This window comes from Carassius auratus, chromosome 38 (assembly GCF_003368295.1).
Source record: "Carassius auratus strain Wakin chromosome 38, ASM336829v1, whole genome shotgun sequence".
Taxonomy (NCBI): Eukaryota; Metazoa; Chordata; class Actinopteri; order Cypriniformes; family Cyprinidae; genus Carassius; species Carassius auratus.
Genome location: NC_039280.1, coordinates 8,970,494 through 8,992,625, shown reverse-complemented (window position 1 = coordinate 8,992,625; position 22,132 = coordinate 8,970,494). Strand labels below are relative to the sequence as shown.

At 37.5% G+C, this 22,132-nt stretch overlaps 4 protein-coding genes across 8 annotated transcripts in view; all 4 read left to right on the top strand.

Annotated features, from left to right (window-relative positions):
- LOC113056941 (ras and Rab interactor 2-like) overlaps positions 1–3,929 on the top strand; it is a 32,129-nt gene extending 28,200 nt beyond the window's left edge. For 3 of the 5 annotated variants that reach the window (XM_026223901.1, XM_026223900.1, XM_026223899.1), the window contains 4 exons: positions 1,167–1,475; positions 1,582–1,713; positions 1,825–1,988; positions 2,141–3,929. In XM_026223901.1, the coding sequence (XP_026079686.1) occupies positions 1,167–1,475; positions 1,582–1,713; positions 1,825–1,988; positions 2,141–2,458 (923 nt within the window). In that variant the 3' untranslated portion in view covers positions 2,459–3,929. The remainder of the gene's footprint in view (positions 1–1,166; positions 1,476–1,581; positions 1,714–1,824; positions 1,989–2,140) is intronic. The other 2 variants (XM_026223898.1, XM_026223897.1) reach the window with 1 other exon arrangement.
- A 786-nt stretch (positions 3,930–4,715) lies between these two features.
- slc17a5 (solute carrier family 17 member 5) lies at positions 4,716–9,542 on the top strand. The gene is made up of 11 exons (XM_026223894.1): positions 4,716–4,887; positions 5,791–5,978; positions 6,144–6,377; positions 6,525–6,612; positions 6,694–6,780; positions 6,918–7,036; positions 7,162–7,323; positions 7,744–7,876; positions 8,015–8,162; positions 8,317–8,407; positions 8,673–9,542. The coding sequence occupies exons 1-11, from the start codon at positions 4,800–4,802 to the stop codon at positions 8,802–8,804; spliced, it is 1,470 nt and encodes a 489-aa protein (XP_026079679.1). The 5' UTR covers positions 4,716–4,799; the 3' UTR covers positions 8,805–9,542.
- A 151-nt stretch (positions 9,543–9,693) lies between these two features.
- Positions 9,694–14,699, top strand: eef1a1a (eukaryotic translation elongation factor 1 alpha 1a). Its single transcript, XM_026223896.1, has 8 exons — positions 9,694–9,900; positions 11,358–11,541; positions 11,632–11,811; positions 11,905–12,201; positions 12,694–12,844; positions 12,953–13,209; positions 13,287–13,521; positions 13,911–14,699. Exons 2-8 carry the CDS (start codon positions 11,398–11,400, stop codon positions 14,033–14,035), a joined length of 1,389 nt encoding a protein of 462 aa, XP_026079681.1. The 5' UTR covers positions 9,694–9,900; positions 11,358–11,397; the 3' UTR covers positions 14,036–14,699.
- Positions 14,700–15,602: 903 nt separating this feature from the next.
- On the top strand, positions 15,603–22,091 carry cgasa (cyclic GMP-AMP synthase a). The gene is made up of 5 exons (XM_026223893.1): positions 15,603–16,577; positions 17,049–17,271; positions 20,804–21,073; positions 21,480–21,579; positions 21,745–22,091. Exons 1-5 carry the CDS (start codon positions 15,801–15,803, stop codon positions 22,082–22,084), a joined length of 1,710 nt encoding a protein of 569 aa, XP_026079678.1. The 5' UTR covers positions 15,603–15,800; the 3' UTR covers positions 22,085–22,091.
- The last annotated feature ends 41 nt before the right edge of the window (positions 22,092–22,132 follow it).

Sequence of the window (22,132 nt, the reverse complement as noted above, 5' to 3'; positions counted from 1 at the left end):
GAATGGAGGTGGAGTTGCTATAGCTTTGACCGGTTAAAGCTGTTATTGTTGTGGACACTAGTTGATAACATTTGGCCCAATTGAGAAGACTGCCAACAAGCAGCCTAAGTGTGTTTTTACTCTTTACCATGAGATGATTTGGATCTCAAAAACAAGTTTAGTTTACTTCATTTCTTAAAACAGGTTTGCCAAGCACTTACAGTCACAAGTAGTTGAGTCATCCTCCTGACGCACATGATTAAGACAATTACGATAAATGAAGGGTAAACTGTCATGTTACAAGTTGATTCGAAATCATCTAGTATTAAAAATATAAAAATATATACGCGGTGTGATTTGCTGTTATATTTAAAAAAGTATAAAGTGCTGCCAAAGCATGTGTGCGAGTTGTCAGAGCACTTATTGTGATGGTGTTGCTTTCCTCAGTGGTCCAGTGTGCTGACAGAAGCAGTGTTGTCAGCAGTTTCCAAAGCCCCATAAAACATTACATTCTGCTCTTCAGATCAGATGATTTTAGTTACTCATGCACTTCTAGTTTATAGCTGATTTTACAGTTTAAGTATCATTTCAAGCGCTGCTTGCACAATCAAAGTTACAAGACGAAACCTGTTGCATTGGCTCATGTGTGAGCATAGAGATTTGTGTGCTGTCAGGAGACATTTTGTAAATGTTGAAGAGTTTTGGAAAAGTAGGTGTAAAAATACTATGGGCAGGTATTCCCCTTCAAAGCAGGAAATGGAACAAACCATGTCATAGATCCCAGTCAATATAGTCATGGTCACAGTCCTTTCATTCACAAATAGACTTGCCCACAGACATTCTGTTCACTTTTTTTATTTGGACGTTCCAGGTTTTAGTTTTTCTGTTCCTCTGCCTTCTATAGTTTCTATTTCTGTTTTCAGAGTCCACCAAAACAAATGTGGTGTAATTTGGATATTTTGTTTAATCAGGGTGGATAACATGATCATCAAGTTTATATAAATGAGTGTGATTTCTATATAATGAGTGTATATTTGAACAAATAAATGCAGCCTTAGGCAATTGAACCATTAAATGATCATTTCTTTTTTATTCAGTTTTTTAAAAAAGGAAACTCTATTAACTGCATTTAGTGTTAACCTGTTATTGCTATACAATGATTATATAATGTCATTTTTCCTTCATAGATCAGGTGATGGAGAAAGCCATGCACAAGTGTGTGCTGAAGCCTCTGAAGCCTGTGATAGAAGCCGCGCTGCGGGACTTTCAGGTGAGCAGTGGGACTTGGCAGCAGCTGAAGGACAATCTGGTTTTGGCCAAAGCCAAGCAACCCCAGGAGATGGGTGTGGATGGAGCTCTGCCTCCTGACTCTGTGGCCATAGAGAAGATTCGCCACAAGTTCCACAACATGTGCAAGATGTACTCGCCAGAGAAGAAGGTGTCTCAGCTTCTCAGTGTGTGCAAGCTTATCTACACCATAATGGAGAACAACTCAGGTACATGAGAGTGATGCATTTGTGTGAAATGCGTGAGTGTGACCATAACACTTCTGCATAATTTGATTTCAATTCATGATTTCAATCTGTGTTGTTACAATGGCAGGGAGGATGTATGGTGCAGATGACTTCCTGCCCATGCTTACGTATGTGATGGCCCAGTGTGACATGCCACAACTGGACGCTGAAATAGAGTACATGATGGAGTTACTGGACCCTACACTGCTTCATGGAGAAGGTACATTAGACCCTGGTTTCCGCAGATTTGTCACAAATACTGCTGAAGTTATTACACTATTTCAGTGGGTATCAAACTTTTTTAATGTTCCAGTTTTTTATCTGATTGTAGGAGGCTACTACTTGACCAGTGCATATGGCGCAATGTCTCTCATCAAGAACTTCCAGGAGGACCAGGCAGCTCGTGTGCTGAGCTCTGAGACGCGTAACACGCTGCACCAGTGGCACCGTAGACGCACAGCCCAGCGAACCACTCCATCTGTGGATGATTTCCAGGTTAATTCACTATTAGACGTGGTCATATAAGTTCAATTCTCCCATTTCTTCCTAAAAAACAATAGCACTTTAGGAACATAAATATATGTTTTTAAACAAACGTGATATATATAATGGGATTCACACCTAGATTTCTTCTTGTCTATATTCAGAACTACTTGCGGGTTGCGCTGCAAGATGCAGGCAGTGGCTGCACAGCCAAAACCCTTCAAGTGCATCCTTACGCCACGACGGAGGAAGTGTGTCAGATATGTGCGGACAAGTTTAAAATTTCAGACCCGGAAAACTACGCCCTTTTCCTCTTGACGGATGAAACCACACAGCAGTTGGCCCCGGACACTCACCCGCAGAGGATCAAGGCCGAACTGCACAGCCGCTCACAGCCACAACTCTACTACTTTGTGTACCGCCAGATCCAAAACCTCAATGTCCCTTCAGACCAGCTCTATGACAACACTTCACCCAACTGACAGAGCCAACATGGTTTCCATCGGGTCCTCTTGAATCTCCTTCTCAGCCACATTTATTCAACTCCTTCCCTAGGAACACTGTTTACGTCTGCGTTGTTTTGAAAAAAAGATGGAGGGAAGTGGAAGAAGTGCTTAGAGGGAAATAGGGAAGCAAGAACGTGTCTGACAGATGCAGCATTTTTCATGCTCCATCTTCAACGTTTTTAAAACAGTTTGGGAAGAGGCACGCGACCATCATGAGAGAATAGCTGAACCCAAACTGCAAATGTTAAAAATTATTTCTTCATGAATATTCAAACATTGAGTTTAGCAGAGAAACAGGAGCATTTTGGTGTTAATGTCTAATCGTTGCACATTCCACATTGAATACACTCCAAAACTGTGCCTTCCTCTTCCCAAAATACCTCTTCTGTTCTTCGCTATGCTGAGAGACTGGCATTTTTCTTATGACTGCATTGAGGTGAAGACTTTTAGAAAGTTCCTTCCTTCAGCATTCATTCAGTAACAAGGACATCTCAGTCCCTAAGGACATTTTGGACAATTATTTTCTGATGTAAACCTTTTTTTTTTTTATTTGCAGTTGCTGGTAAACTGCATTTTATATATATATATACATTTATGACTTTTTGTTATGATATTGCATGTATTTCTGTGATGATAAGAACCAGGCATTGTTGCCAGTGATGTTTTATCATATTGCTTTTATATGAATTATGATCATTGTTTTGTTAAAGTCATTGGTAGTAATGGAGATTCTAAAATACTGTACTGCTACTGACAAGCTAAACATTTAGGGCTTGTGGTATTCTTGATCTCTTGTGCTAATTTTGGATTTGACTTGCAGACAAAGGGTTTTTGGCAAGTAGGACAAGTGGAAAGATCAGTGTAAAGTAAGAAAGAATAAGGAAAAAGGACATGTATATTTTAAGCAGGTTTAGAGTCATTGGTAGAAAATATCAACAAATAAAAATGTTTTTTGTGTCACTGTAAAGTGCTATCAGGGAACGCTGAGACGGATGAGTCGCATAAAGGGGAATAGTTCTTAAACATTCATAACTATACTCATAACCTCTTAATTGCAATAACTTTCCAAGTATTTCATGTTCTACTAATGTACTTTATGTTTGCATGTTTTGATGTAAACTCGGGGCATTGTTTTTTGTTTTTAAGAGACCAGGGTGCTGAAATGCTCTAATCCCATGTAACGAAGATATAGAAACACTAGCCACATCTGAAACACAAACTACGTTTCAAGTTGTGAAATGTATTTTAACGGGATATTTTAAGTCTGTTAAATGTATACATATTTATATGCAATCTGTGCAGGAATTTTTCACAGATTTGAAAGGTATTGATTCAAAAATATTGTTTATTAATTTGGAGAAAAGCTCATCCTCATTCTTAAGTAAGTTCTGCGTATTTGCCTTTTAAAATGTACTCTTTTGCACAATAAATTGATGTTGATCATTTATCATTTGTGTCATATTTTATTACAAGCTTCCACAAGTATGATCCTTTTGGGAGGTTGGGTAACCTACCTGTTCTTTTCTTGGAATAGATAAATACATTCCTCTTTACCACCATGTGGGCATGTCCTTTCTTCATTACTGATTCCACATATCACAAAATCATTAGAAGGCACATTTTGACTGTTTTCTCGCTGTATTCCATAAATGAGGATTATGGAATAAGTTTAAGAGGATTATTACTGTGTGTGTGTGTGTGAGGGAGGGAGATATAACGAGTAGTCTATGTTTCATAATGGGCAATATTTCAAAGCAGCTTTGCTGACGACACAAACAAAAAAAGTAGAACGTCAAATTTTGTAATACATTTATATACCGCATGTTTTATTTTTTGATTGACCTCAAAGAAAGAAAAAAAAAGATTTTAAAAGTGAACTGAATCCTGCTGATACTACATTTGAATTTCCTTAAAGCAAGGACTGTTGTACTATTTTAGCTCCTCTTTCTGGATACATGTTGCAATAATATAGAAAGCACACAAAGTAGAAAAAGCAAACTCTGTTTGGTAATAGATCTTTTAAAAAATCTGTCATTGTTTAAACCAAATACATTCCTAGTTTAATATAAAACGGCCACATTAATAAATATTTCAGAGGATTACACTATGTTCTTGCACTTTGTTTGACATGTTTTGACCTTTAAAACATTCGACTTTTATTATCACTTGTTATATAATCAGGAGACCACAGGACTCTTATTATGGTATGTGTTTCTGCTGACGCTGAAGCAATGACGGTGAAGCACGGGTTCCGCCTTCGGAGCGTGTTGTTATTGTGTGTGCATCTGGTCAGGCGGCAGGAGAGCAGCCGCTCAAGATGATGGAGCATTCAGCGTCAGACTCAGAAACTGAAGATCATGTCCAGCCTTTACTACGCCGTAAAAACACCGGAGACCTCCAGAAAGGTAGCAGAAACTATGAATGCCTATAATGTTTTTATTCAGATTTACAACATGCCACGTAATAAAAAGTGCAAAGGTACCATACGTGCCATAATAGTTAGTAGTATTTGTAAAGTAATAATAAATATGTAAATGTAATTTGTCAATGTAAATGTAAATTTGTAATTTATTAGAATAGCTCGTTTAAGAATCCCTTACTTGTTTTTTGTATTCATGAGATGTCTCAGTCATTCAATCATCCTAACAGTGCAGACTGCATCTCTTTCGCTCAGTGTGATATAATTGTCGCAGCATTTGATGCAGTCTACATAAATAATTCAAGAGCATTTTCTGATGTGCTTTCAAAACAGGCAGTCACGTGAAGGGGGAAGTGTGTTAGTCATGCAGGTAACTGCCCTAAAAATGTGACTTAACCTTAAAACTGATTCCGCCTAATACTACAACGTAGTTACTCTTGTTACAACTGTAAAATCATAATATGTTAATATCAAATGTTCTAATGTTTTGTTAAAATGGACAATTTATTATAGGTATTATTATTATTTCAAATAGAATCATGTTTTGTGAACGTGTCAGTAATGACAAGTTTTAAGGATCTGTCGAACAAAATCATAACTTGGACCACTCTAACTCATAACTTGGACAAAATGATTTGAATCAAAATTTATTTAATAATCTGAAAAAAAAAAAAAAACTTTTTCTCATAATTCAGAGTACACTGTTCGCGCATGTTTTGGGTGCAGCATGCTTTGAAAGGTCTTTTTATGTCACCACATTCAGTCGATAATTTGTAACCACTCGGGTACAAAAAGTCATACAGGTTGGGAACAACATTAGTGTGAGTACATTTTTGGAAGAGTCCTTCTATGACTGTATGACAGTGGTTTCATCTGTTTGTTCTCCCAGCTCCTGCTTGCTGCTCCTCACGATACGGGTTGGCCTTCTTGTCCTGTTATGGCTTCTTTGTGGCGTATGCCCTCAGGGTGAACCTTAGTGTGGCAATGGTGGACATGCTAAAAAACGGTTCCAGTGGCAACAGCAGTTCCTCTGTCTGCCCTCACCACAAGATCCCTGTACCCAAACACAATCACACTGTAAGAGCATCTACTTTATTGTCTCACATACTGTGTATGCAAACTTTTCCAGAAAGGTGTTCTGGAAAAAAGTAAGGTGTGCGATGAATTAAAAATAGTATAGTCATTGTGCACATTGTCGAGATCTTTGAAGTGTTAATCATATATAGTTCAATGTCTCCACAGGCCAGTGTGTATGACTGGGATTCAGAGACCCAGGGATGGATCCTGGGCTCTTTTTTCTATGGGTATATAATTACTCAGATACCAGGTGGCTACTTTGCACGCAAATATGGTGCCAAGTGGCTCTTTGGTATTGGCATCCTCTGCACTGTGATCTTCACCCTGCTGACTCCAGTAGCCGCTGATCTGGGAGCTGGTTACCTCATCGCTGTCAGGGTCTTGGAAGGCATTGGGGAGGTAATCTCAAAACTAATTTCCTACAATATGGATTTTGTACTTCTGTTCTTGTAGTTTGATAGTCTCAGTTTCATTGTTGTCATAGATGATATAAGTGTTATTCATTTTGGAAAATAAAAGTCTTAAAGTCATTTTTTGTGCATTCAGGGAGTGTCATTTCCTGCTATGCATGCGATGTGGGCATCATGGGCACCCCCTCTGGAGAGAAGTCGACTGCTCACGATCTCTTACACAGGTGCCCTGCTGTGATTTGTAACAGTCTACTCACAGTTTTTGTGTATTTGTACTATTATTTGTTATTTCTTTTCTTTTACAGGTGCTCAGCTGGGAACTGTAGTGGCTCTTCCTTTGTCTGGCCAGATTTGTTTTTACCTAGACTGGACGTACGTCTTTTATATATTTGGTAAGTTTTATTATAATATGCATTTAAAGGTGAACTGTGTGCACACCGGCATAAAATCTAACTAAAGATTCTTTCACAGGCTTGTGTCTTAATACAGTCTAAATGCACACTTTACCTGATTTCTCCACGAATCATAGGAGCTGTTGGACTCCTTTGGTTTTTCCTTTGGACTTGCTTTGTCAGTAACAGTCCCAGCGCACACAAAAGGATATCGGAGGCCGAGAAGACTTACATAATGGCATCTTTAAAAAATGAAGTAGGCAATGTTACAGTAAACTCATAGAGTGTCTGTCTTTAAGATGATTTCTTTATTCTCAAAACAGATTATGGTTGACTTCTTAATTGTTGGTTTGTATTAAAATGTGCCTTTTTCTGCTCCAGCTGTCCCCAACCATAGATTACATCCCATGGACATCAATCCTTAAATCTATGCCATTATGGGCCATAGTTGTGGCACACTTCTCTTACAACTGGACATTTTACACTCTGCTGACTCTCTTACCCACCTACATGAATGATATACTCGGATTCAGCATCCAGCAGGTGAGTGCAAACCAGGGCTGACATGAAAAATGTTTTGAATGCTTTGTAAGCTGTAATTAGTGATTTTTACTTATTTTTTATTTTTTGTCTTGATATTCCAAAATAAAATAAATTTAGCATGTTGAGGTTTGGTAAAAATGAATAAAAAAATAAAATATTCCTGTGATGGCAAAGTTGAATTTTCAGCAGCCATTTAGTAAAATGATCATTTGTAGCTAAAAAAAAAAACAATAATTATCAATGTTAAAAACAATTGATTTATATTTTTGTGGAATATCTGATGAATAGACTTGGTACTTACCCCAAACATTTCAGCAGTACTGTATTTAATATAAAAACTGTTTATCTGAAACTGGTCATTGCCTCTTATCAAAAGACCTGTTTGCCATTTAGTAGGTGTGAACTCACTGTCATCCTCAGAATGGAATGCTCTCAGCTCTGCCCTACCTTGGTTGTTGGTTGCTGGCTTTGCTGGGTGGACAGCTGGCAGACCTCCTGAGAGAGAGATATCTTATCCACACTGTAATTGTGCGTAAGGCATTCACTATAGTAGGTAAGACATTCATAAACACTTTATACTTAGTTTAATGCTGAACAGTACATTTGAAAATGTATTAATGGGATGATTGAACTAGTGATGTGAAGTCTGTTAATGATGATAAATCAGTGTGTCTGTTTTGAATGTGTCCAGGAATGGTGGGACCAGCCATCTTCCTGGTGGCTGCTGGCTACACTGGATGCAACTATGTCTTGGCTGTAGCCTGCCTCTCCATCTCCTCCTCTCTAGGGGGCATTTCGGCCTCTGGATTTAACATCAACCATTTGGACATTGCTCCCTCGTAAGACAAGTTTATTTTTTATCATATATGGTGTATGGCTTAGGATAACTACATGCATGAAATCCATGTCACAAGTTAATTATTGTTGGAACATGGATAAAGTACTCCTTCATTTTCATATTTTATTATTTTATGTTTATATTTTTCTCCTCAGATATGCTGGGATATTGCTTGGGATCACCAACTCATTTGCCACTATACCTGGCATGGTGGGCCCTGTAATAGCAAGATCTTTGACCAAATCTGTAAGTTACAATTTATTGCATGTATATACATATTTAAATGTAAACTATTTTTTTTATTTTTTTATGCAAAAACTGCATTACATTGGGCTGCGAAAACTTAGAAAGGAGCTGTAAGAGAGTTATTTATTTGAATACTATGCCTGTCACTGATGTGATCATATGTTCGTTATGCATAAATGCAAACATTAAATGCTTCAAGACAAATCTATTCTTCACATTTGTGATAATGAAGTAACAAATGCTTAAACATTTTGTTTTAATCTAGAACACCATTCCAGAGTGGCAAATTGTCTTCTACATCTCCGCAGCGATCAATGTATTTGGAGCTGTTTTCTTCACAATATTTGGCAAGGGCACAGTCCAGCCTTGGGCTGTCCAGAGTGTAAACATCCAGTGAAACCTCTTGTAAATTCTCTAGAGCTCTTAGCAGTAATTGCATATCGTTTAATATAATGATATATCGCACAATCCAATGTTGTTGTTTTTTTAATCATGCCAACAAACACAATGACTTTTGGCATTTTTTATTTTATTTTATTGGTAATGTCTGTATTTGTTATACATTTCAGTAGCTTTTTCAGACAATTTTTATTATTTTTAAACAAAGATGTGATTAGTGAAGTGAATCCGACTGATTCAGCATTTACTGAATTAATCTGAGTTTTAACTTGTTTTGAAGTATAAAGCTCATGAGGCCCATTGTAGCTGCTCTTAACACAGTAATAAGAACTATATCAATTCTTCTCATTTGTTAAATCTGTTCTGTTGAAAACTAAAATAATCATAATAGTTAAGGAATTGGAGTCTTTTGATATTAATGTCTTTATGAAATATGCCTTATTGTAGGCCTATGATTATCACAACATGCCTTACCCATACTGAAGCAAGAGGCCTTAAGGGAGATTATTGGTGAAATGGTGTCTGGTTATTAAGTTTTAGCCTTTTTTGTACACTAGAACTGATTTATGTTTACATTTTATTTCTTACTGTTTTGTGCAATAGTTACTTAATGGAACAAAATGAATAAATCCGTGAAAATTGTATGTCGCCTAATCTGTCAATTGTAAAGACGCTACAGTACATGCTTCATCGCCTGTCAAATACTTGTATATGTAATAAAATTATTGCACTCGTTTATTTTTTTGACGTGCATGTATGCATTGTTAGAATGACATTGACCAGTTCCGCTTAAGACCTTTTTTTTTTTTTTTATCAGTTTGAGACCAACATTTTCGTCGAATTGCATGACCCTTAAACGCAGTTTATGTGCACCTGACACGTTTAAAGCTAATGCTTCCGCAGAACAAACTCGTGAACTTTTTTTCATTTCTTTATACAGTTCTTTATAATAGTCGTCTGCCCTCAAGCATCCTCAGTGACTGGTGTAGTGTATGCGCATGCACAGTCACTTTCGTCGGGTCTGTAGCGTATCAGGATCGGGCGCGCCGCTCAGCCTCTTCAGCACCGCTCCAGTATCCCGAGCACGCGCGCAGGTACAGTACCGCACATTCCCACGCATCTTTACCTGTTTATTTAAAAAGAAACCCAACAAACGGGTGTGCAGTTATAAATGAAGAACTTCTGTCTGTACGTTTGCTGATTAGTTGTCGCTTGTAAAAGACCTTTCTGATGCTTGTATTCGACATTGCGCTAGAAACAGGCTGGGAATGGGAGAACATGGCGGCAGCTGCAGGGGAAGGGATTGCACTGTTAAATCCCCTAGACATCTGAATGATCTCTGTCGCCTGCTGTTTCTTAGACGACTAATAATGCAATGTTTTAGAGCAAAGTAACACCGAAAGGAATAGCTTTCTGAAGTGATGCGACACAATAATAATTTAAAGCGCTTTTTAAAGAATGCGTCTGTAAGAATAGCCCTTGTGTTAACCTCTGAAGTTAATCTGGGAATTAGCTTTCTTACACTAATGGCAGCCCAGCTCTTGCTTTAAGGAACGTCTTGGAATTATTCATTTGAACATCTTACAGCTCATTGGAAATGATGCTGATGCAATAATCATACACGTTGGGTTCATGATGCAGCCAAACCATAACGCACTACCTTAGAATGGAATATGAATTGTAGCTTAACCAGATGTTCTAATATTTGTTCTTCTTTTCACAATATCGGGCACATGAGTGGCTCACAAATGGCTGACAGTCTTTTAAATCAGTAGGCGAATCTTTACAAAATGGAGGTCTGCAGGACAAAGATGTACCAGGCATGAAGAAAGGCATGCCCAGTCGGTTAAAGCATTGCTGGTTCTTCGGCAGAACTAGAATCTTAAATAGCCTGAAAGGTTAAACTCAATGCTGGTCTGAAGGTTGAAATAAAGGAGATGGCATATTAAATACCGTATTTGTTATACACATTTCTTTGTCTGCATTTCTTTCGGTGTCCAAATGAAATTCAAATGGTAGGACATTTCAATTCTGCAGTCACAGGGAGCCATAGACGTTGCTGAGCTGGTATTGCATAGGTCATTCTAAGAGAATTACACCGATTACTGCACCCTTTGCTCATGTACTGTACTGTGGGGTTTACTTTCTTTAGCAGAAAACAAAAGGAGAACTTTTGAAGAATATGCAGGTCTGTCTTGTCCATGATGATTTTACATCCTTTTTTAGGCCTTACATCCTCATTAGCCATCCATTTTTATTAATTGGAAAAGAATTACCAGAATATTCTTCAAATTTCTCCTTTAATGTTCCACAGAAGTAAAGTCATATGGACTTAGGAAGGAATTTTCCTTTGGTGGTGTACTACTATATTGTATAATGTATTGTGAGATCGGCTGATGAACAGTGCAAGTTTTTAAAAGGCCACTTCTTAAATTCATGGATTTAGTGTTTTAAATTGGATCAAAAGCATATTTTAGCCAAAGAACATGTGTCTAACTTAGTTCATGACTTTAATAGAATTTGCCTGTGACTGTTTGCTGTCTTTGTTAAGATTTACAGTTACATTCGCACTTTAAATAAAGCCGTTAGCCATGGGAAAGGAGAAGCTCCACATCAACATTGTGGTCATCGGCCACGTGGACTCTGGAAAATCCACTACAACCGGCCACCTCATCTACAAATGTGGTGGGATTGACAAGCGGACAATTGAGAAGTTTGAGAAAGAAGCTGCAGAGGTATGACGGAGATATTGGAGACATTTAAACTAATACATGATTAAAAACTATTTCAAGCTGTTATATAATGTTTATGTGCATCACTCGTAGATGGGAAAAGGCTCTTTCAAGTACGCTTGGGTTTTGGACAAGCTTAAAGCAGAAAGAGAGAGAGGAATCACCATCGACATCTCCCTGTGGAAGTTTGAGACCAGCAAATACTATGTCACCATCATTGATGCTCCAGGACACAGGGACTTCATCAAAAACATGATCACTGGAACCTCACAGGTTAGGAAAAAAAACAGGCACACAAATATATTGTAGTAGCTGTTATCTATTTAGAAAAAAAAAATGATCCCTAACATTTTCTTGGACCCTCAGGCGGACTGTGCCGTGCTGATTGTGGCTGCAGGTGTCGGAGAGTTTGAGGCTGGCATCTCGAAGAACGGCCAGACCAGAGAGCATGCTCTCCTGGCCTACACACTGGGTGTGAAGCAGCTGATTGTGGGTGTCAACAAGATGGATTCCACTGAACCCAGTTACAGCCAGAAGCGTTATGAGGAAATTGTAAAGGAAGTCAGCACCTACATCAAGAAGATCGGCTATAATCCTGACACGGTGGCGTTTGTACCCATCTCTGGCTGGAATGGAGATAACATGCTTGAGGCCAGTCCCAATGTAAGTAAGATAGGAAAATAATGATTGTTTCCGTTAGGGCCCCACATTTAATGAAAATAAAAGGGTAACGGCTTTAATATGGCTTGCAGTCCATGTTTCAGAGTGAAATGCAGCAATGTGTTAATTTACAGTCCAGTGTTTTCTGTGTCTCAGCAGTTTGGGTTGCAGTAAATGCTACTACATACAAATTTTGTTTGGGTTGCTTATAATATGCATTTGGGAACACAGCAGGCTAATCGGTTTCCAGAATTTATAATATAAAAAAAACGTTTATCAACTATCTGGTGACAAAAGAGAAGCTTTAAGCGAGGTTTTGTGGCAATCGCAACTTTTATCGAAAAATGACAATTATATTTTTTATATCTCAAGTCTCCATAGGTCATGTGAAGAATTATGAATTTCTTCACTGAATATGAGTATTTACGCAAAATGGCATCCCAGCAAGTTGGTCCCAATCAGTATCTTTACTAGGTTTCCTTGTCTTTACTTTAGATGACTTGGTTCAAAGGTTGGAAGATTACCCGGAAGGAGGGAAATGCATCTGGGACCACCCTACTGGAGGCTTTGGATGCCATTCAGCCTCCAACACGTCCGACTGACAAAGCCCTGCGCCTGCCTCTTCAGGACGTCTACAAGATTGGAGGTTTTAATTTGTACAAACAAACTATGTTACCTGATTTTGCCTAAATGTTGGCCACCATTACTTTGCTAACATACAGCATAGCCGACCTAAATGCAGTGTTTTCACTAGGTATTGGAACTGTTCCTGTGGGCCGTGTGGAGACTGGAGTTTTGAAGTCAGGTATGGTGGTGACCTTTGCCCCTGTCAACGTGACAACTGAAGTCAAGTCAGTGGAGATGCATCACGAGGCTCTTTCAGAGGCCTTGCCTGGTGACAACGTTGGCTTTAATGTTAAGAACGTCTCGGTCAAGGACATCCGTCGTGGCAATGTTGCTGGAGACAGCAAAAATGACCCACCTCAGGAGGCCGCCTCCTTCACTGCTCAAGTAAGCTCAATTAACTTCTGTTCTCACTATTCCAGGAAACCTGAGCAGTCATTACTAGCTTCATTCTTTCCCACCAGGTGATCATCTTGAACCACCCAGGGCAAATCAGTGCTGGCTATGCTCCTGTTCTTGATTGTCACACTGCACACATCGCCTGCAAGTTTGCAGAGCTGAAGGAAAAGATCGATCGCCGTTCTGGGAAGAAGCTTGAGGACAACCCTAAGAGCCTCAAGTCAGGAGATGCAGCCATCGTTGATATGATCCCTGGGAAGCCCATGTGTGTGGAGAGCTTTTCGGAGTATCCTCCACTGGGTAAGTGCTATCCCAACATCCCATCCCAAGAGCAAAATACTTTATTGCTCATTTATATTTAAAGTTAAGGTAACTGAAGTTAAATAAGTTTTTCTTTCTTGATAGTTTGTCATTCCTCCTTCATGAATATCTAAAAGCCATGGCAAACAATTGAGAAAAATATTATAGTTCACTCAACAAAAAAAAATAAAATTATAATTTACTTCCAAACCGATTATTAATATATTTTTTGATAGAGGTAATGATAGGTAATTTCTTCTTTACATCTGGATGAAATGGACATGTTTTGTTTAAAGATATGGTATGCCAGGAGGCTTTTCACAATCAGTGTTAGGATGATGAAGATAATGAACACAGATGACCTGCTTAGATTCTTTTTTGGTTTGCAGGTCGTTTTGCTGTGCGTGACATGCGTCAGACCGTCGCAGTGGGAGTTATTAAAGGAGTGGAGAAAAAGACTGCGACGAGCGGAAAGGTCACCAAATCTGCTCAGAAAGCCCAGAAGGCCAAATGAATGTTGTGTTTGACTGCCAACTCCAGAGAGACATATGGAAAAGCAGAGGTCATCCAGCTCTTCTATCCTATTGGCTGCTTAGGTTCTATAGTCAGAGACTGCTCAATAGTTCCAATGCATCGTAAAAGTATCAGAAGGAAAAAAAATACTAACAAAAGCAGTCCTTTAGATAACTGTAATTTGTATGTTGACTCGTAGTCTTACATCCACACCATTGAACTTATTTAATAGTGTTTTTAATAGTTGTGCTCCTCTCTTCGATGATAGCTGTTGAAACCATATGTGATTTTTAAAATCTTGAGGTTTGACCTCTCCTGCTCTGGAGTGCAGTTTTAGCCTGGTTCTCACAATTTTGTCTTTGCTTGTTTTAGTGCTTGTTTGCAAAATACCATGTGTTCAGTATCCACTGGTGGTGAACTACTTAAACGACACTATTTAGTAGACTTTGAGAACCTTTATTTTTAGCTTTGTAGAACAATGAAAACCTAAAATGATGCTCTCAATCAGCCTGTGTTTGGGCTCTGGACTGACAGCTTTATGTTTAGCACTTTGACTAGCGTAGGCTAACCCTGCACAAGCACTTGTGGACTTTAATTGGCATAAGCTACCGCACCTTATTATAAAAATAATAGCTTTCATGTCATTAAAGATGTCTCAACCATAATGATTGTGTTTGTGTTCATTTCACTCCCAAACAGTACACTACATAAAAGCCATACAGGTGTGTGTTTGATCTTTTGCCTTTGTATTAAGGGAATTACAGTATTATATTGTGAGCTTAGACTTCAACTGAAGGTATTACACAGCGTCTAAAAAAACAGCTTAGTAAAGATTATACTTTAATACTGTATTGATAAATAGCTTGAAAAATAGCAGTCTTTTACACAGCTTGGACTTAGTCTTCTTATAGGCAGTTACACAAGACTTTGAGAAAACAATGAGATTTATTAAATAATTAAATCTAAACATACAGTTTAAAATCCTAAATCATCAAGCCACTTGGTTTATATATATATATATATATATATATATATATATATATATATATATATATATATATATATATATATATATATATATATATATCACTGCCAATAGTAGTAATGCTAGTAGACCTATTATTTTAAAAGTCAATAGCTGGCCTAAATAATGCGTTTTCAGAACAGATAACCTAGATTTAAACAATGGCTTAACCCTTACTCCTATGATATTAAGTTTTCCAATTTATAATAGTGTTTAAAATATTTTCCTGTTATACTCGAATGCAGAGAGGTGACGTTTTACTCCACTTAAAACATAAATCTGCCCGGAGGAATATTAAGTCAAATAGTCTTGGACTTTTCACGGTATTAAATATTGTTATATCATCATTATTGGCCACGAAGAAAGATTTTAATGAACACACTTAAAGCTAGGCATGTTTTCACACTGCTATTAAATATTACATTAAAGGCTTAAGCAGAATTTAAGTAAACGTTATGATATATAAATATCAAACCATTATTTTGGCCAACAGATGACAACTATAGCACCTGTACACATTTTTGTCAAATAAATGTAGGCTACTTCACACGATCCACGGAAACCCCAATGCGTAGCCTACAGAAATAACGTCATAATACATCATAACACTGAGGAAGTGAGAACTTTGAACAGTAGAGGCTGGCACAGTACAAGCACCTGTAGCCTGATGTCACATTTCTCCGTAACTGAAACCTTCATTTAACGCACAACTGCGCGAGACGCAGCACACACACCAGCCATCATGAACAGCCCGAGAAAACCGGGCAGCTTCCCCGCAACAAACCCTGACCAACCCAAAGCCAAAACTCAAACAAAAGCAAATGCAAATGAGAAGAGTAAACAGCAGAAGACTGACAGGGAGGATAAGTCTCCGGAGCGCGCAGAGGCCAAGCTGCCAAAACTGGGAAGCAGAAAGCAACCTCATGACAAATCAACACCAAAACAGGATAATCGACAGAGTAAGAAGCAGAGAGATCTCAGACAGTCTTCGGAGAACTCCGAGAGTAAGCACGAAGAAAACGGCGCTTCTGTTCCCAAAAACGCAAACAATGTTGGCAAGAATGAGAAACAAGACAGTGCACAGAGAAAGCATCAGAGTAAATCCGATGAAAAACCAGCACCAAAATGTCAGAGAAAAAAGGAGAGAGATCTTTCAAACAATGACAAAGAAGAATCTCTGGAGAGCTCTAAAGGCAAATTGGACGCAAAACCTAGGCAGCGGCATGAATCCGCTATTAAAACAGATGTTTCTCAGGACGCTTCTCCAGCGGTTAGTGCGCACAGCCCGGATCGCCAAGAGAAAAGCGCAGAACAAACCCCAAAGAGAGTCGACGACACACTGGGAAAGGTTCTTAAGGCAACTATTGACAAATTAAAGATCAAGAAGAACGAGCGGTCTAATGCGTCCAGTTGTGTTAATGACATAACAGATAAAGTCATTGCATTCCTGAAACGAAACACCACCTGGTGTGAAGAGATCGAGAGGTTACGAACTGGAAGTTATTATGAAAACGTTAAAGTAAGTGACGCAGTGACATCTCCGGCACTCATCATTCTGTATCAGATTTGCAGGGCATGTAAACATCTTATTATTAACAACATAAAAGGGCATTCACTCATCAGAGCATGTCCAAACAAAGATAATACTCGGTGATATTAGATTAAAAACAGGCCAGAAAGCGCTTGAAATTTCACAGATGCCTGTCATATGTGAAAAATCAAGCGTTTTCTCTCGTTTCAATGCACACTTTTGTTTTTTGTTTTCAGGACATGACACTGAAATGACAAGTTTAAGCACAGTTAAAAATTACAACGTATAACAAATGCCTTCAGGTATATCCAATTATTCCATAAGAGAAGTAAAATAATATTCGTGTTCGGACACGTTTGTGCAATATTACGATTATATGGTCATGCCATTTCTAATCACCCAACGCTTATAAAAAGAGCTTAGTTCAAAGTAACCAGCATCTGCTTCGTCACATTTTAGATTTGTGAACCAGATGAATTTGATGTGATGCTGACTATTCCTGTGGAGCGAGTGGACATTCGGGAGTTTGATGAGGCCGGAGCATTTTACAGTATTGCACTGAAACGACATCCGACAAGACATCCTCTGGACAGATTTCTAAATGAAGACAAGACCATTCAGGCCAGCGAAATGATGAGTGAATTCAGAGACGCCGTCAAGAAGGCTGTGGAGAAACTTCCATGTAGGTCCAAATAAACAAGTATTTATTTGTTATTGTAAATCTTTTAATGAACTCATAATATATAATGTATGATTTAAGCTTAAACGTTTAAATGCGAATCTTTTGAAATATAATTTTTAATATTTCGAACGTTCTACACTTATCTAGCTCCAGTTCTTGTTGGACTTTGAACGAGCCTGTAAAAGCAAAACACTTGCGGCAATTTCGACCATTTACAGACAGGAATATAAGTGTAAATGGAAAATCAAGTTGGGGGAAACATCTCTTTGGCACATCAAGTAGAAATTAAACATTTGAACAAAATACGCCTAGTAGGCTTTCTGAGAAAAGTTCCCCGTTTGCGACTAACCCATAATGCAGTTCTTACCGTCGGTTATCATTGCTTAGTCCTTGTAGCCCGAGAAATATTTATATATATATATATATATATATATATATATATATATATATATATATATATATATATATATATATATATATATATATATATATAATATTTAAGAAAAAGTACAACAGAAACATTCATAAACATGTTTAATTTTAGTGTTACGAGATGAGGACGAAAATTAAACTAGTTTTAGTGAAAATTTTGCTATTTTCAAAAATATAAAGCACGTTTCAACTGAATCAGTAAATTGTTACTTGTGATTCACAACACATCAACTGCAGAACTTTACTATGAAGGTAAAATGACGTCATAAAGATTTGCATACGCAGGGTAATATTTGCGGAAGTGTACATAAGACTGTAAGCGTAAATTAAATTTGCATGCGCAAGAGAAGCTTTGTAAAGGTGTAAATCAAAAAAAAAGATTTGCAGCATTTTACTGTTACTTGTAAGTGTAATTCATGTATTGTGAAACTGCAGCTTCATGCTAAAGCAAAATAAATATGATCTGCATGCTTCTGACTTCCATTTTTCCGCGCTTACACTTCTGGCACGTTTCTTTCGCCAAAAGACAGTCAAAAGCCCTGCAAGCCTGTGAACGGTGATTTGCAAGCGAAAACAACAGTTTAAAGAACTGCAAAACAGATTGACTGCATAGAACCAATCTGTAAGTGTAAAAAAACAAACTGTTGCAAATGTCTAAATGAGCTGTTGTGCATGTGGGGCAAAAATTTCCCGAAATAATCCGATATGTACAGCTCCGTCTTTCTTTTCTTTGCGCTTACAATTTTGGCACGATTCTCTCACTAATTTAGATTTGCAAGCGTGAGGGGGAGGGCGGGGCCACCTTCCTCTTGTAGCCAATCAAATGAGCCTCTCGCTGACTCTTCATTTACTCTTATCTGATTGGTTCAATAAACACATCATACGCCTAGACCAAGACATTAACCAAGACATTCATCTTCATTTAGTTCAAAATAGTTCTTGCTGCAGGAATGGTACTTTTAACGTACACATACAGTAAAATAAATAAATAAAAATAACAACTTAATTAAAACATGATATTTTATAAGTTGTGTACCATTAGGCTATGTGTTCTTACTGAATTTGAGGCTGTGTAGTTTCCTTCTCTTCCTCAACAGGCTATATGAAATATTAGTTTATTGTAATATTATATTGTTATGGATTATACTTGAAAGTCTAGTATCTGCACTAGCCTAATACATGTATAATTGTACGTATCTACTGATCCATTTTTTTAACACAAATTTGGTTCAATAATAATTGTACCAACAGAAATAATGTTTTATTTAACATGTTGTAATAAAAGGGGATTTTACAAAATATTACTAAAATATTTATTTAAATATTTATTTTTTAACTTGTACACCATTTATCATGTGTAATACTATCGTGGTTTAGCTCTCTCTATATATAAATATATGGCTGTGTGTTCCCTATAATGGCTGGAAACTTTGGATTCCCACGTAATTAGTTACTTGAATTTGGATATATATTTAGACATTATTTAAGATATATTTATCAAAGTTTTTGCATTAGTCAAATCTGGACACAAAGCATTTTGTTACTCATTTTTGCTTCATATAGCTTGATCAGTCACATGAAATCATCAGTGTTAAATACCATAAACAGAAACATGGTCTGAAAAATTGACAAATTCATATTCAAGTAGCTTTATTGGCATGGTAAAAAGGTTTTACAAAGTATAGCACTCTGATATCATAGTGTTGAGCATTGTCACATAACATCATTTTGATTATAAAGTTTAACATCAGTTCAGTGGTGTAAGCAGATTATGAAAGTTCAATGTAAAGCCAAATCAAATAATGTTAAAACTAGCTCACAATTAAGTATGAACACAGCTTATGAAAGGAGCATGTTTTTAATTAAGTTGTTATTTTTATTTATTTATTTTACTGTATGTGTACGTTAAAAGTACCATTCCTGCAGCAAGAACTATTTTGAACTAAATGAAGATGAATGTCTTGGTTAATGTCTTGGTCTAGGCGTATGATGTGTTTATTGAACCAATCAGATAAGAGTAAATTAAGAGTCAGCGAGAGGCTCATTTGATTGGCTACAAGAGGAAGGTGGCCCCGCCCTCCCCCTCACGCTTGCAAATCTAAATTAGTGAGAGAATCGTGCCAAAATTGTAAGCGCAAAGAAAAGAAAGACGGAGCTGTACATATCGGATTATTTCGGGAAATTTTTGCCCCACATGCACAACAGCTCATTTAGACATTTGCAACAGTTTGTTTTTTTACACTTACAGATTGGTTCTATGCAGTCAATCTGTTTTGCAGTTCTTTAAACTGTTGTTTTCGCTTGCAAATCACCGTTCACAGGCTTGCAGTGCTTTTGACTGTCTTTTGGCGAAAGAAACGTGCCAGAAGTGTAAGCGCGGAAAAATGGTCAGAAGCATGCAGATCATATTTATTTTGCTTTAGCATGAAGCTGCAGTTTCACAATACATGAATTACACTTACAAGTAACAGTAAAATGCTGCAAATCATTTTTTCTTACGCTTGAAACGCGATTTACACCTTTACAAAGCTTCTCTTGCGCATGCAAATTTAATTTACGCTTACAGTCTTCTGTACACTTCCGCAAAAATTACCCTGCGTATGCAAATCTTTATGACGTCATTTTACCTTCATACTTTACCCTCTGCATTTAATTCAACCCCTGGGGAAAAACAAAAACAAAAGTAATCCTTCCCACCAGCTCTAAACCAAAAGGCTACAACCATTTAAGCATTCTCCCAGACAGCAACATAGTGTTGGTCCAGATTCGGCCCACATCTGGCCCACGTGAAATCCATGCGGGCCAGATGTGGGCCGGATCTGGGCCAAAACTGCTTGCTGTCTGGGCTGGGACTGGTTGCATAAACAGTTTAGACTAGTCTTAAAAAAAATTTAATAAATTTTTCCCCCTCAAGACCGGTCATAGCTTTTTTTATTCAGTAATGAAAAGAAGATTGGTTTTATTTCTATTGGAAAACTAAGACTGATAAGCCCTTGGCAACTGCTAGTATGTCAAACTAGTTCTCAAGACACATCTTAACATGGTGGCTAAGTTTATGTAATCCATAATATTTGTATTTATATTTTTTTGCATTCTGTAGACCAAATTGAGATACAGCGAAAAAAGCCTAAATGCCCTGCAGTGACACTGGAAATAAAAATGGGAGAAAACGGAAAGACTATTTCTGTAGACTTCGTTCTTGGTCTCAAGGTTCATCGTGCAAGCTGGCCAGACTTTACAAAAGATGGCTTCAAAATAGAAAACTGGCTTGGTAAGAAGGAGAAAGCTAATATGAAGCATCAACCATTCTACCTGGTGCCTAAATATGAGGGAAAGGGAAACACGGAGCATGATGGAGTTGTTGCAAAAGGTATAATGTTTATCATCATAACCAGTTTTTTTATTTTATATATATATGTGACCCTGGAAAACAAAACCAGTCTTGTAGCAATAGGTTCAAAATGATTTATTTTTCTTTAATGCCAAAAATCTTTAGGATATTAAGTAAAGATCATGTTCCATGAGGATATTTTGTAAATTTCCTACCGAAATTATATTAAAACTTAATTTTGGATTAGTAATATGCATAGCTATGGATTTCGTTTGGACAGCTTTAATTGGCAATTTTATCTAAAAAAAATATTGTCCTATCCTAACAAACCATACATCAATGAAAAGCTTATTAGGGTTTTAAATTTTGAAAAGTTTACCCTTATGACTGGTTTTGTGGCACTTCAAAAACTGAGAAGTTATTTGGAAAAATGTCCTTTTCACAGATACCTGGCGAATTTCTTTTTCGCACGTCGAAAAACTAATTCTGAATAAACATGGCCACTCCAAGACATGCTGTGAAGAGGTTGGACAGAAATGTTGCCGGTAATTATTATTCTGTTCCTCTTGTGCCAAGCTTTGATGCTGGTAAAATTTAAGTGCAGAAACTGTCTGTTGTGATGATGCTTCATTGTTTGCATTAATACAATGGCGTTCGCTAAGTCCACAACATTTACAATAAAATAAAGGAACTTTGCTCTACTTCTACAGGAAGGACTGTCTAAAGCTCCTGAAGTATCTTCTTCAACAGCTCAAAGAGGTTGACTCCAAATCCAATAAGATGTCCAGTTTCTGCTCCTATCATGCAAAGACCACCCTTCTTCATGCTTGTGCCACAAGGGGAACTGACAACGAGTGGGCTTACAGTCAGCTGGCCAACTGCTTCAAGCTGCTTTTGGAAGAATTTGTGAAATATCTAAGAATTCGTCATCTCCCTAACTTTTTCGTTCCATCCCATAATCTCTTACATCAAGCCTCTCAGAGTAGCTGTGATTTCCTGGCAAATGCAGTTGAATTTCAGTGCAATAACAACTTTCCAATATTCAGTTAATTTTGATTTTCAGTATATTGTATTTATGTATGTGTTCTTTCATCTTGA

Coding starts and splice junctions, on each gene's coding strand:
- slc17a5 (XM_026223894.1), top strand. CDS start 4,800: ATGATGGAGCATTCAGCGTCAGACTCAGAAACTGAAGATCATGTCCAG. Junction 5,979..6,143: donor TACCCAAACACAATCACACT/GTAAGAGCATCT, acceptor ATGTCTCCACAG/GCCAGTGTGTATGACTGGGA. Junction 6,613..6,693: donor GCTCACGATCTCTTACACAG/GTGCCCTGCTGT, acceptor TTTCTTTTACAG/GTGCTCAGCTGGGAACTGTA.
- eef1a1a (XM_026223896.1), top strand. CDS start 11,398: ATGGGAAAGGAGAAGCTCCACATCAACATTGTGGTCATCGGCCACGTG. Junction 12,845..12,952: donor GGACGTCTACAAGATTGGAG/GTTTTAATTTGT, acceptor TGTTTTCACTAG/GTATTGGAACTGTTCCTGTG. Junction 13,522..13,910: donor TTCGGAGTATCCTCCACTGG/GTAAGTGCTATC, acceptor TTTGGTTTGCAG/GTCGTTTTGCTGTGCGTGAC.
- cgasa (XM_026223893.1), top strand. CDS start 15,801: ATGAACAGCCCGAGAAAACCGGGCAGCTTCCCCGCAACAAACCCTGAC. Junction 16,578..17,048: donor GTTATTATGAAAACGTTAAA/GTAAGTGACGCA, acceptor GTCACATTTTAG/ATTTGTGAACCAGATGAATT. Junction 17,272..20,803: donor GGCTGTGGAGAAACTTCCAT/GTAGGTCCAAAT, acceptor TGCATTCTGTAG/ACCAAATTGAGATACAGCGA.